General features: G+C 38.5%; 2 protein-coding genes across 2 annotated transcripts; both read left to right on the top strand.

Annotated features, from left to right (window-relative positions):
- The first annotated feature begins 2,096 nt into the window (after positions 1 to 2,096).
- On the top strand, positions 2,097 to 3,227 carry LOC117490486 (beta-crystallin A1-like). Its single transcript, XM_034140246.1, has 5 exons — positions 2,097 to 2,159; positions 2,270 to 2,388; positions 2,518 to 2,659; positions 2,759 to 2,901; positions 3,080 to 3,227. The coding sequence occupies exons 1-5, from the start codon at positions 2,121 to 2,123 to the stop codon at positions 3,225 to 3,227; spliced, it is 591 nt and encodes a 196-aa protein (XP_033996137.1). The 5' UTR covers positions 2,097 to 2,120.
- Positions 3,228 to 4,924: 1,697 nt separating this feature from the next.
- LOC117490807 (Golgi SNAP receptor complex member 1-like) lies at positions 4,925 to 13,921 on the top strand. Its single transcript, XM_034140638.1, has 9 exons — positions 4,925 to 5,003; positions 5,930 to 6,050; positions 6,243 to 6,318; positions 6,730 to 6,837; positions 7,887 to 7,978; positions 9,756 to 9,830; positions 12,851 to 12,880; positions 13,134 to 13,216; positions 13,454 to 13,921. Exons 1-9 carry the CDS (start codon positions 4,964 to 4,966, stop codon positions 13,576 to 13,578), a joined length of 750 nt encoding a protein of 249 aa, XP_033996529.1. The 5' UTR covers positions 4,925 to 4,963; the 3' UTR covers positions 13,579 to 13,921.
- Positions 13,922 to 14,325: the final 404 nt, after the last annotated feature.

The following is a 14,325-nucleotide window of genomic DNA, read 5'->3' as shown; positions in this document are numbered from 1 at the left end:
TTGCTGCCGCAGGTTGGTCTGTGAACGTATAAGAAAGTGAGGTGTTGTTATGTTCATTGAGAGTCACTTTCACTGTGGGCTCTTCACATCGGCCTGCTGAGTTTGCTAGTCCCTTTGTCACGTCTGAGCTGCTGCTGCTATCATCAGCAGAAACACACACACACACACACACACACACACACACACACACACACACACACACACACACACACACACACACACACACACACACACACACACACACACACACACACACAATCTGAGCTGAATACATCTATATTGATAAGAAACATGTTATATTCAAAATATTCATCTTATTATTTCTATACATTCTACTCTCTGGTACACAGGGAATTACATGGATACACACACACACACACACACACACACACACACACACACACACACACACACACACACACACACACATACACACACACACACGCACACACATGCACAGACAGAGAGTCTGGCTAATGTGCTGACCTATGTAAGCCATTCCTAAATGTGTATTGTGCAGTGCTTTCTGTTTGTTCGCTCTTTGCTTTCTTATTTTACACAATTAATTATTGCTGTATTTTCGCTGTGACCAATTAAAGAGTTGGATTCAATATCCAACACAGCCACTGTCCTTCTGTTTTAAATCCAATGTACATGTCATTGATCCTGTTTTTCCAGCCATCAAGAAACTTGGTATTGTGTTTCAGGAAATCAGATTACGGTTGAAAGGCATTTTTTAAATGAGTCAACACAGTGTAGACACACAATTGATCTGAGTCCTTTCACAAACATTAATAATAAAAAATCACGCACAGCCAAGCAGACTTGATGTGTTTTAGGTATGATGGACATCCTTTAAATATGTTAAAAAAACACATACTACAGACTTAAACAAACATAAGGTATGTGAAGAAATAAATTAAACGGGATAGAATAAAAATACATTTTCAAATGGTCTACTACTAGACAGATCAATACACATGTCTGTAGTGATGTACTGTTTGTTAGACACACCTTTCTTTTGATCTACATGTTTACATGGGTATGAGTTGGAAGATTTACATTTTTGTAATTCTTACAGAGTAAGAGGAGCACTGAGAAAAACACACTCCACACTATTACGTCATACAACACACATTTTATTACACGTGAAGGAAAGCTAATATTTAAGTTATAATATTTTAAGCACAGATTTTTTATTTTTTATAATTCCTTATTATAAACATGAGCAAGTGTAAAACATGTGATTGGTTAAATTCATGTATTAACTCAAATATATGAATCAAGCGCTTTGAGCATCAGGAAAAGCGCTATATAAATAACATGTATTGTTATTATTACTAATATCACAACTAGGGTTATTTCATTTTATTTTATTAATCTGAATATCCCAATAAAACATGAATCCTAAAAAAAAAAAGATTGGATGAACAAAAAAATCATAAAGAAACACAAACAGTTGTATCTCTGGACTTTCAAACTGGTGGAGAAAGCTACCTGTTTTTTTGCCAGCATATAGATTTACCACCATGCAGTATAGACGTGTGTCCTCTTTGTGTTTGCATGAATCACGGTGTGTCTGTGCGTTAACCCCTCTGTGGCTCAAACAACAAAACAATGGAGTCCAAAGCAAAGTGCTGACATGAGTCCAGCGTGCCTCGCCCCCCCGGCCCCCGTCACCCATGGGTGTATATAAACTCCCACACACACCTTCTCGGCAGATCGTTCAGTGGAACTCTACGAAACACAGTTCACCAGTTTGGGTAGGTCAAACCAGTTAACAATACAGCACAGTTTCCCAATCTATGGAAGTGATGTAAGGCTCTCTAATGCAATATATCAGCAGCTAGTCTTAAATAGCTACAGTGAAGACAGAGTGACTTGTTTTTAATCTTTACTGCAAATAATGGAGTCATATTTTAAAACAAATCAAAGACAGAAAATAGGAGCTTTATGCTGTTGTGAGAAACAAGCCTTAGAGAAAGCTAAAGTGCCGCCCAGTGCAGCATACAGGATGAAACAAAAGTTGTTATTCATTATACAGGTTGGTTTTTTACTTCTGTCCGAGGGTCTTACTTACTTTGAATTTCTCCACAGATACTACTGAAAAACTAGACAAAATGGCTCAGATTAACCCCATGCCCATGGGCCCTTGGAAGGTAAGCACACGCCCAACACTACATTACCCATCAGCATTAGGCACTTTTAATTGTTATGCCATTTTTGGGCAACTGTAGACTAACTTGGGCATTTTGTCGTGTTTTTTTAGATCACCGTGTACGATCAGGAGTACTTCCAGGGAAGGCGTATGGAGTTCACCGCCTGCTGCCAGAACATCATGGAGTGTGGTATGGAGAACATCCGCTCCCTGAAGGTCGAGTGTGGCGCGTAAGTTCTCAGATAACCTCACTTTTTGAAATCCTCAACAACAAAAAAGGAGCAACTTTATTTCTGAAAGTGTGCTGATTTTCTATTTCTTTTATGGTTTCCTGACTTTTTTTCATTCTCTGCTTGCAGCTGGGTGGGCTACGAGCACTCCAGCTTCTGCGGCCAGCAGTTCGTCCTGGAGAAGGGAGACTACCCTCGCTTCGAGGCCTACAGTGGCAGCAACTCCTACCGCATTGAGAGGATGATCTCCTTCAGGCCCATCTGCTGTGCTGTATGTTTAACACTCAACCGAGTTACAACCCTTTAAGCTTATTTTAGGCTGAGCTACATCTCAAATTGTGCTGAACCTATTTCCTTCTCCTTTGTACAGAACCACAAGGAGTCCCGCATGACCATCTTCGAGAAGGAGAACATGAGCGGTCGTCAGTTCGAGCTGTGCGATGACTACCCCTCTCTGCAGGCCATGGGATGGATGAACAACGAGGTTCAATCCATGCAAATCCAGGGTGGAGCGTAAGTCCATCTTCCTGATCCTTGATTTGAAGCTTTACACACCTTCAGTTAGTCCTGAGCAACAAAACGCACTCTGACTGGAAATACTGTACACACATTTGCTATAGGAACTTTTACCTACTTACATAACATAACTTTATGTTGCATTTAATAAGCATGCTCTTGTTTTTTCCTGCAGTTTTGTGTGCTACCAGTTCCCTGGCTACCGTGGCTACCAGTACATCATGGAGTGCGACTGCCGCGGAGGAGAGTACAAGTGTTACCGTGAGTTTGGCTCCCACTCCCAGACTCCCCAGATTCAGTCCATCAGGAGGATCCAGCACTGAGAAGGGAACATTTCCATCAGACTTCCTCATCTTCTCCTACTCTTCCTCTTCTCCTTCCTCCTGCACTTCCATCCTCCCTTCTCTTACTTTTCTCCCCCAACCTCCATCTCCCTGGCCCCGTCGGTCCGGCTAGTCAAAGCAGGATCCCTGGCTGGACTTCAGGTGCTTACTGGTGTCAGTTGTTCACAGCACTTTTGCATTTTTTAAAGAAACATCAACGGAAAGATGTAAGAAAGACAGAAAACAGGAATGACAGAATTGATTGAATAGGCTGAATCAGTTTGAAAGAGATGCAACATCTGCCGAGGTTGGCTGCAGAACGGTGAAAACACCTCAACGTTTTTGCTTTTTTTCATCTCCACCATTGATCGCATCATCATCATCTTCATCGTCATTGTTTTCTACATCAACATGATCACCAGTCTTGCTGTTACTGTGATTTCCATGACTGCCTATGTTCAAGACGGTGAATAAAGAGAATAAGCAAAGAAACAGAGAGATTCACAATACGACTGATGTACTTTAATCATCTGTGTCTTGTCTTTATATAGTGTCACTTTGACCACTGGTGAGCAGCAAAGCTCAAATTACAACCAACAACTGGCGAAACTTAAACTTAATAAGTAAATCCCATTTACAAATTGTTGAAATATGGTTAAGAATTCATTTCTTTAGACCTCACTGATCTGTCAGAAGGTTGTTTAAATGCAAGAAACTTAAATACAATTGGTCTTGGTGTCAAATATCCAAAATGACCAAATATGTCTGACAACATTTTGGGGAAATGTCCATAAAATGACAATAAAGAAATATGGTGTCTTGGGATAGACTTCTTAAATACAAATCATATTGCTTCAACAAAGCGCTGGGATAAGTTAATACAGAATATAGAATACAAACAAAATACATTAAAAGGTTACATTTTCACAAACGACATACATTTAACGAAAATAACAAAATAATACATTATTACAGTTGAAATTGGGAGCTCAAGGGTCAGAAGCATCGCCCCAGAACTATAGGCGAATAAACTAAGATTGACAGAAACCAAGACTAAGGATATAATAATAATGAATTATTAAACAAATAATTCATTCATTAATTTATTTTTATAATCTATCACATAAATGTAGTGGAATTAACTGCACAATCTTTTCCTCTGAGATGTAGTGGAGTAGAACAAGTTTACAAGACAATAAAGTGGTAAAGAACAAGTAATTCAAAATGAAGCTACTTAAATAGCCTGGATATATAAAGCTTAAAAACTGCACAAAAGCCCTGTTGAGTATAGTTGCATAAGCAATTTAATTAAATCATCAGCCGTTCTGCCATTTCAGTTTTGCTGACTTTAATTGATTTAAGTGCATTTTACTGATAATATTGAAGTTCTGTTATGACTTTGAAATCTGAATCCATTACTTGTAATGGGAGGTTTTATTTTGGTAGCCTACTTGTACTAGCCCACGTTAGTAGATGAACAGTCATCGATATGGAGCTACATCAGGGAAAACAACCGTTTTGTTGTCCAGAGATGAGTGTATTTCAATTATTAAGCAATGAGGCTATTAGGCCTCTCTGGTGTTGTGTTTCACATTTTGACCCTCGGGATGATATAATGATGAGAGATATTGATTTGGTTCAGTAAATGGTTCACTTGCAGCCGGAATCCAGCAGAGGACGCTGTGGCTCAAATTATAATTTGCGACACTTGGTTCATCTTGGCGGCTGATGATGACATGTCAACAAACATGGCGACCAGCAGCAACTACTGGGAAGGTACATTGTGTTTCAGCATCTAATTTATAAAAACTGTGCAAATTTACATCTGTTATTATTTGACCGAGTAAGGTCAGACACATTTAACATGTTCCATGAGACGTTAAGATAATAAACGTTGTATTCTTGCCGAAAAGGAATATCTTCAGCTGTTTTAGCCTAACGTCAACCTGTTAGCTTGTTTGCGTCGAACTTTAACAGTTTACGTTATTAAGCTCTGTAAATTGCTTTTTTTACTCGATACGTTTAATGCAATAATTGCATTGTTAGCTTTGTTGATACTGTCCCCTTTTTGGTTTGTAGTATTAAAGAGCTTGATTACAAATTAATTTATAGTGATAAAAACATCTCTTCAAGTCTTTAACAGTAAAGTGCTGTTTTAAATGTAGCTACTCCTTTGGTGCTTACATTTTACACAGGTTTGTTTAACTCACCTTGGCTGATTGACCCTTTGCTACCACTTTGCAGACAAAAAGAAACAAGTTGCTAACATTTTTAAAAACAACTTAATTCAAAGTTTTCTCAAGTATCGTCAGCAGTAAAAACAAAGAGTTTGAATTATGCATTGTTTTCTTTGTACTTCTTAATCCCATTTGTACCTAAAGACTATACAACCATGAAGACAAATACCACATAATTTGTTCTGATGGGTCTAAAGTTTTGAAATTTGTTGCAGACATACTTTGTGTCTTACAGTACAACTTAAAACTATTAAGAAAAACGCAACCATTAAGTGTTTTCTTTTTTAAATGTCTTGGTTGCAAATGTTATATTTGTATTGTAGTGTATTGTATAATGCCTCTTATCTTGTCCACTTCCTATTGCCAATCTTTCTATTTTTAAATAGAAACTTTTGGTCAGTAATGAAATGTCTTATTCCATCAAAAGATGTTTTTCTTGAGTGTTTTTTCTGTTTTTTCACCCAGATTTGCGTAAACAGGCCAGACAGCTGGAGAATGAGCTGGATCTCAAGCTGGTGTCCTTCAGTAAACTCTGCACCAGCTACAGCAGCAGCAGCAGCAAGGACCAGAGGACGAGAGACAGCAGGTCGACTGACAAAACTCATTTTACGTTAGCAACGTGAATGTACTCTTTACTAAGCTTGGATATAGAAATTAATAGATTTTTAAGCACTTGCCTAAAATTTAACTGAGTTTTTTTTTTTATAGTTTGTATGACAGAATGTTTTTATTTTACTTGAACTAGTACTTTATCCTTTCTTTTTTTTCCTTAAATCAGGACTGATTCTGTCGGCTCATCTCAAGACAATATGCTCGTGGCCATGACAACTGAGCTGGAGCAGCTATTGGCCAATGTAAGTCAAATATCACACATATATGATGGGATATAGGGTCCTCTTCAGAAGCAGCCATAAGCCCAGGGGACAGAGTCGATGTGATGCCGAAAATATTTAAGGGAATTTCATTATTAACAATATTTGTTTACAGAAAAAAAATGTTAGCAGCCAAATCTGATTGTGTCATCCTGTGATTGTATATCCTGCAAGCACTACCGTTTATATTTCAATTACAAACTAGATCAGAATTTAGGTTTATGCATATTATTATACATTCGTGTTTACTTTACATTAATTTCACTTTCGTATTCTCTATTTTGAATTTTTCCAAGTAATTCAAATACTACTGAGATGTTTAAGATCGCTTACTACCAAAAGTGTATGTTTTAATGGCTCCTTGCATTTATTGGTATCCTTTTTGTTTTGCAGCTTTCAGCAGTCAATGACAAGATGGCCGAGTACACAAATACTCCGGGAGTTGTATCGCATAACGCAGCCCTGATGCACACCTTACAGAGACACAGAGACATCCTACAGGTAAATGCCATTACTTCACTTATTTGTATTTGGTATTTTCTGTGGTTGAAAAGTGTTTCAGCTGCACATGTAAATATTTTTTAAAGGTCCCATGTCATGGCCATTTCTACTGATCATAATTCCATTGTTGAGGTCTACTAGAATAGATTTATACTGTGCAATTTTCCAAACTCACATTGGTTTCTCATACAGCATCTCTGTATAGTATGTGTATTCACCGGTATTCACTCTCTGTCCTAAACGGCTTGTTGGAGCTCCTGCCCCCCCCCTCTCTGTGAGCCCAGTATGCTCTGATTGGCCAAGCGACGTGCAGCTGCTCGTGAGGCTGTGAGCCTCACGAGCAGTGAGGAGCTGCTGTGAGGAGCAGACAGGGCTTCCGTGTCGGCGAAACAAATACAGCAAGAACAAGCGAAACTCATCCTGAGCACACAAACACTCACAGCCGAAGTAAAAACAATAAGTGTGGCTTGATATTGAGTAAGAAAAAGGTTTATAACGCTGTGAGAATGGGTCTGCGGAGAGCATTTCTCCGCGATCCCAACTTAGCAGTCCGAAAAACGTTTACCCATTTAAACAGTCGTGGTAGATACCTTGTTTGTTTTAAACATCATAAATACACAAACAACAATGAATACTTACAGGTTGTGTACCCGAATCTCCTGCTGGTCCAAACAAAGTAGGAACAGCATCGTTCTTCAGTGCCCTACGCTGTACATATCCGGCATGAATCGCTGAAAGGTTTGGGAAGCTTTGTTTCGCGAAAGGCTGGCAGAGGGTGCGGCCATAGCTCTGGGCGTGGCTACTGGGTATCCCTACGTAGCGATACCCAGGAAGTAAATGAGAAATCTCCAACGAGGCGTTTTGGGGAGGTCTTTTCTGTGTTAGAGTTTTACTCCCTACTGGGTGTACTTTGAGGGTTTTTGACTCTGCAGACAGTTTACATGCATAAAAACCTTCATAACACACACACGGGTAATAACCGGAAAAGCATGACATGGGCCCTTTAAATGTATCTTTGTTTTTATTTTTTATTTTGTTTTATCCCACAGGACTATACTCATGAATTCCACAAAACCAAAAGCAACTTCTTCAGTTTGCGAGAGCGAGAGGACCTACTAGGCTCTGTTCACAGAGACATTGAGTAAGAACCTTTTGACCATAAAAATACAATGTGTATATTTATATTTTGATATATGCTATAACCTCTATTAGTTTCAGTGGCTGTCATTGACTAATTTCTTTCTTAAGAAGTAGTCTACTCTGCTCTGTTGAAAATATGAGCTTTTTTCTAATTCCCTAACCCTAATCCTGTTGTGGTATCAGCACTAGTATATGTAAGTATTACCCTGCAAGTTCTCAGAGTAAAAGTGAGGTATTTAAATAGCTTTAAAGATTTTTTTACATCTTACAAAAAATGATTTTTCTCCAAGCTCTATGAGAGCATGTCTGAATAGGAGGGCCTTGCCAGCTGCATACCCAGCCTAGTAACAACACGAGTAAAATAAAGTTAAAAAAGGGGAAGGGGAAAATAAATAGTGCTGGTAAGACCGCCCAAACAGAAAATGTTTTCCCTATTAGGAAACAATAATCAACTGAATGAAGAATAAAAAGATCATCATTGTAAACATTTACAATTGTAGGAGACAAAGAAAACCAGTGAATATTTGACAATTTGTGCACAACAACTTTACCATCAATTGATTTAAAAATGTTTACAGATACATTAAACTGATCATTACAGCTCTTAACTCAATCATATGTTGTTTTTAATGATTTAATCAAAATAAGATATTCAAATGTATGGTATTTGTATCTTTAAATGTAATTTCATTAATGTATTTCTTTTTGTATCTGGCTCTCTTAATTATCCCAAATCTCTTCTTTTCCTTCTTTCCCTTTCCCCCCCTGCTCTGTAGACGCGTGTCATGTTATTCTCAACCAGAAGGAGGCAGAAATGTCCAGTTTGTTGTTGATCTCCCCCACCCTTGGATAATTTCCAATCCTTTCTATCACGTTTCATCCTCTAATGAGGCACCTCCTCTCATTGTCTCCTTCTTTCTCTCCATCTCTCTCTGTGTATCTTGTATCCCTCTCTCTTTCTCTGGGGATATATTTCCTAAGTGCCTTCTACAGTAAATCAAACCACAAGGCTTTCATTCAGCCCAAACGGAGGGAGAGTGGTTACATGTGGCCAGCCTGAGAAATGCTTTCTCAGGAGAGGAGAGTGAGAGCAGTACAGAGAGGAAAGGGGGGAGACACTTTCCTGATCTGATGTTGACTGATTACAGCCATGATAAGAGTCGATTTTAATTATTCTCATGGAGGTGAGATGTATGGAGGAACAGTGAAGAGAGGGAGGGGGCAGCAGAAAAGGAAAGGGATGATTAATTGATGATCTAAATAGTGATCATGAATTCAGTCCAAATAAGGAGGGGACGATGTAAATAAGAGATGGATGAGTTGTGGGTTAAGCAGAGCTAATCACTTAAAAGCCTTGACGCAGGAAGTACGTAATCAGCATCAAGTCATCAGTTAATAGGAGTGAGTGAAATAATGCTGCATGCTGAAGTAAAGATGGAGGAGAAACTTGTTTCTTACTTCTTCTGTAAGCCAACTGTCAAGCTGCTTAATGGGTAAAATGAATAAAACCCTTCACATTTGAGTAATATGATATAAAGACTCTTGCCTGCTTTGTGTGAACTGGATTTATATTGATCAACTTGTTGATGTCGTTCTGTTTTCAGACCAACGTTTCAAGCAACCTTTCTTAACATCCTTTGGATAGATTGCCATGCAATTATCTACACTCCCTCATTGACCCCCTCAGGATTAATTATCATAACTTTGGTGTCGCCTTAACTTTAAAAAAATCATTTAATCATCATTCAACGTCTCTCTCTCCCTATTTACTTTCTCAGGTCCTACAAGAGCAGCACAGGAGTGAATAACAGGAGGACTGAGCTCTTCCTGAAGGAACATGAACATCTCCGAAAGTAAGAGATTTCTTTAAAAAACATTTTAACTTAGCCGAGGGCTACAGCCAAGATCATATATATAAGCGACTTTGTGTCCCAGAAAATCCCTATAAAAATCGAATTTATCATTATAAATGTATTGTCCCTCCTTCATTATTACAGTAGCCGCCATTTTATTTAAGTGTTTGAATTTGGAGTATGATTACCCAAAACTGGACATGTGGGGCATTGTATTGTGTGATACAACTGCATATTTTAGAGTGGGCTTATATTGTCACAAGCCCGGGGCACACCTGTGTATTAATCATGCTGTTTACTAAGCATGTTGGTATCCCACATGTCAGGTGGATGGATTAAGTTGCCAAATACTATCGTATGTTGATTTTACCCAATGTGTGCTCAATATTTGAGAGAAATTGGCATTTTGTGCACAAAAAAAAGTTTAAAATGGAAGCTCAAACAAAAGTATCTTTGCTCAAAGTATCCTTCCCAGCACTCATCTTAAAACAAAGAGAAAAGGTGATGCAAAGACACTTTCTTTAATATCAAATTCATAAAAAGCCTACATTTTAGCTGTGTGGTTCATGATCTGTTAAAGAGTAGTTCCATAAGAGAAAAAAAGAATTGAAAAAGGAAGGAGAGAAAGATAGAATAGGGAAAAGAACAATAACATTGATCATAAACAGCTGAGGCATTAACAGTAAATATCAGCAGACTCACAGGACACATTAAAACGGAGTCCTGTGTGACCAGTAAGTCTGTGCTCTTACCTCGGCTAATGTTAACGCTGTTCCCTGAACCCATCCTGAGTTGGTACCAACTCATTACTGACAGTGCCAAACTGCATTTGGCTGCGATTGGTCCTGTTGAAATACCAGGATTTAAAGAGATTGAAAACAGTAAATCAAGCTCAGATATGTGCTGTAATAACCTCTGAAACATGAGTAATGATTTCAAAAGAAACAACCCACTGGCCACAGCCTGAGAGAAAGATAACCCTGCTGTCACCGTGTAGTCGTTCCTTTCTCCAATGTGCTCAGTTTGTTCCAGAAACACACATTTTTCACCCAGAGAGAGATTTTCTCAGATATCACCTGGAGAGGAAAGACACCAGAGAAGAGGACGTTATGAAACCCTTCAGAAACTTAACTTTATATACTCAGATTCATGTGCAGTGAAAAGACTTGTGTGCAGAAATTGAACCAAGGTTTGTGCAGTATATCAATAATATATTGATTTTGTGATATGAGACTTGATGTTGTCTTTAGATTTTGGATATCAGAGTATCCCTTGTCTTTTGTTTCCCGGTTTTAAAGGCAGCATTTCAGTGAAGTGGTGTCTTTTTCTGTAATCACCGGACTGTTCTATCATTTCCCTTTACCCGCTTTGTCATTAAATCCACATTTTGATTACTTTTCAAAATTCTTATTGGGAAAATATTCCTGGAAAGCATTAATGGTCAACTACCTGATATGGATATTCTGGTATTTGCTAAAAAATAGCAAATGTGAATTTAATCATATTGCCCTGCTGTCCTAATTAAACGTTGCTTCAACATCGTACTCAGTCTCAACACCTATCTGTCCCTGATTGCCAACAACAGAAATATATGTTTTGTTGTGCTGGTGTGTTATCAGTTAAATAATTATAATAGTCTTGACTAAATATCAAAAACTAAAAGTTTAAACCCTCAGGACAGAAGGGTTTCCCACCTAAATGTAATTTTTGTCAGAGCTACCAGGCGATCAAGAACAATCAATTTCAATAGATTGTTATTTTATTTAAGATAATTTGTTGATGTACAGTTATTAAGATAAATGTTTTATGACGTACAGGTTTTGTTTTGTCGATTTATTGTAAATGCATTTAGTAGATTATTTTGTTTGAAAATCTGCTGCCTTGCTGTTATGTACAGAACAACAAAGACAAGCCTCCAGCCTACTGTCACACTCGGACAGGTAGACGTCTGAAGCACAACCGGTGATCGGACCACTTTGTGAAGTAGTTTCATGTAGATCAGTAGTCGCTTGTAAAGAAAGAGAAGATAGAGGAGCCCGAAGAAGGCAACCTGCAGAGAATAGAAAGCGTAGGAGAGCATCAGACAGATAGTGGGAGAGATGGACGGATAGATGAGGAGGAAGTATGAAGCGCAGTATTGATTTTCGGTCTCCAGTGGAGTCGGCCAGGATGCACGCCGCTGACCTTATATGGTCGGCTCGGCTCTGACTGAACACTTCATTTTTCTCCCCGTCACTTATCCCAGCAGCTAATGGCCGCTGATGTAAACCTCCTGTGTGGGTTCAGTGTCCGCTCCGCTGTGTGCACCTAAAACAAATAACACCAGATCAGGTTACCGTCTATGTGTTCATTGCACTTTTAATATGTCATCATTGAGTTTATTTCTCTGATGGGTTGAAGGTAATTCAGAGAGGGTTTGTGGATATACAGTAATCATTCAGAGTCAGCCTGTGCTGTGGGCTCTGTTCATCCCTTTTATTATTCTCATTTAGTCAAGTTTACTTACATGTCCATTTTTGTAGTTTACTACACGGAAATCTAAATTCTTCTCCAACTTTGTTGTTAACTGTGAGACACCATGCTAATGAATGCAAACGTTGTTATATCATTGAGATGAATTGGCTTCTGCTTGGATGGAAGCTTGTATTTTACCAATCACATTCTGACTTTCCCAAAAACCCTCCATTAACCAGCACTTTTCTCCCAGTCTCGCAGGATTTGCAGGAAGTGCTCCTTTTATGATAATAGACTCTAAGAGCTGTGTGGTTTCATAGCACGGGCTTTCCCTGCATCCTGTTGTATAATTTCCTGACTCTAAAACCAGGAGATATACAGTTTATATAATATATAAAGAATGTTTTGTTTTAAAGTGATGGACGGCAAAGGATTCATGTAATTGTGGAAGTATTTATATGGTTTTAGGTATGGTTCTCGCATGTGTATAACTATAAAATAACCTTTTTTGAGTCGATTTGATCTGACTTTTCTCTTTTTGATCTCTTCTTTTTTTCTGTTTACAGCTCAGATAGTCTTATTGACAATGCAATAAGGTAAGATTTATTGTTCCTCCCTTCTCTTTCTTCATTCACTCACTCAATTTAGTCACACACACACACACACACACACACACACACACACACACACACACACACACATATATATATTCAGGTCTATTAGAGCAGACCAATCCTGCCTGCCTTCTTTTTAGCTGAGCTGAAACATTACTCAGTGATGCTGTGAAGACGGATGTGTGCATCTTTTCCAATCAACTAATCCCTCATGGTTTCTTCTTCTTCCTACCAGTATCGCCATGGCTACCAAAGAGAACATCACATTTCAGCGTGGGATGTTTAAGTCCATTCAAACCAGGGTCACAACTTTGGCCAGTATCCTTTAATCATTTCGATCACGTGTCTTAGTTTTCTTTCACCTGACGTTGTTTACTTAGTTTTCTATCTTAAGCTGATATGACTCACACCATTAAGCTCCATTTACTCCTTTTTGTGTTGGGATCACCGCTGTTGTTTTCCCCTGCTGCTTTACTGTCTCTAACTTACTGCGAGAAAGGACAGGCTGAGTTTGAACTTAATTATTTTCCTTCACCACACTTCCCCGCCCCTCAGATCGCTTCCCCACCATCAACAGTCTCATCCAGAAAATAAATTTGCGCAAGAGGCGGGACTCTTTAATTCTAGGTGGGGTGATCGGCGTCTGCACCATCCTCCTGTTGCTCTACACTTTCCACTGATTCACTGATCTGCTGACGGACCATCGCCTTCTTAAAGAAAAAAAAGATTCATTGCATTTTGAGGCATTTTAAATGTTTTCATATTGCTATTTCCTACGCTTAAGCATCAGTTTAACAAGTCTTAATTGAAATTGTGCAACTCTCAGTTCAGAGTTTATTTATTTTTGAAATTATGAAAAAAGTTCCATCTTGGAAGATATATATTGCTGCTTATATCCTGTTGTAATTTTAACTCTTTATAAATGTAAGTCCTATTTTACCTTGTGTACTGTTAACGTCATACTTCTTTATAAAGTATTGGCGGCACTTGTAAAATAAAGGTGATGAGCTCACTTTCAAGTTTGTCATGCTCATTCAAGTTTATTTCCGACATGCACAGTTAACCAGTCATACAGTATAAATGTATAAACATCAACATCAGAGTGCCAATAACAGTGCATACAGGGAGAGCAGCCCCATTCATATCTTGCAGTATATTGTAAACGTAACGAAGTGTAGGCATCAGTTTATCATAGTAGCACGCAAAGCAAGGTATCACACTATGGCTGCAGCAGGGCGTTAACGTACATTAGTTGCATGTAAACAGTGTATGAAATCAGTATATACATCCTCCCACAGTTGGTCCGTACTTTGTTGCAAATGTTAAGAGAAACAGGGCAGGCAGTTACAAACTAGAGGTGCACCGATGCCTTTTGTTTTGACCTCAAGAGGCTGTGTTTTTTTTTATCTTTACATTGCATACAACTC

Source organism: Trematomus bernacchii, unplaced genomic scaffold (genome assembly GCF_902827165.1).
Source record: "Trematomus bernacchii unplaced genomic scaffold, fTreBer1.1, whole genome shotgun sequence".
NCBI lineage: Eukaryota > Metazoa > Chordata > Actinopteri > Perciformes > Nototheniidae > Trematomus > Trematomus bernacchii.
This window is presented reverse-complemented; position numbering and strand designations above follow the sequence as displayed.

Bases quoted from the DNA above. Each gene is read 5' to 3' on its own strand.
- LOC117490486 (XM_034140246.1), top strand. From the start codon at position 2,121: ATGGCTCAGATTAACCCCATGCCCATGGGCCCTTGGAAG. The intron at 2,160-2,269 runs GTAAGCACACGC...GTGTTTTTTTAG, and splicing joins TGCCCATGGGCCCTTGGAAG to ATCACCGTGTACGATCAGGA. The intron at 2,660-2,758 runs GTATGTTTAACA...TCCTTTGTACAG, and splicing joins TCAGGCCCATCTGCTGTGCT to AACCACAAGGAGTCCCGCAT.
- LOC117490807 (XM_034140638.1), top strand. From the start codon at position 4,964: ATGTCAACAAACATGGCGACCAGCAGCAACTACTGGGAAG. The intron at 6,319-6,729 runs GTAAGTCAAATA...TTTGTTTTGCAG, and splicing joins TGGAGCAGCTATTGGCCAAT to CTTTCAGCAGTCAATGACAA. The intron at 9,831-12,850 runs GTAAGAGATTTC...TTCTGTTTACAG, and splicing joins GAACATGAACATCTCCGAAA to CTCAGATAGTCTTATTGACA.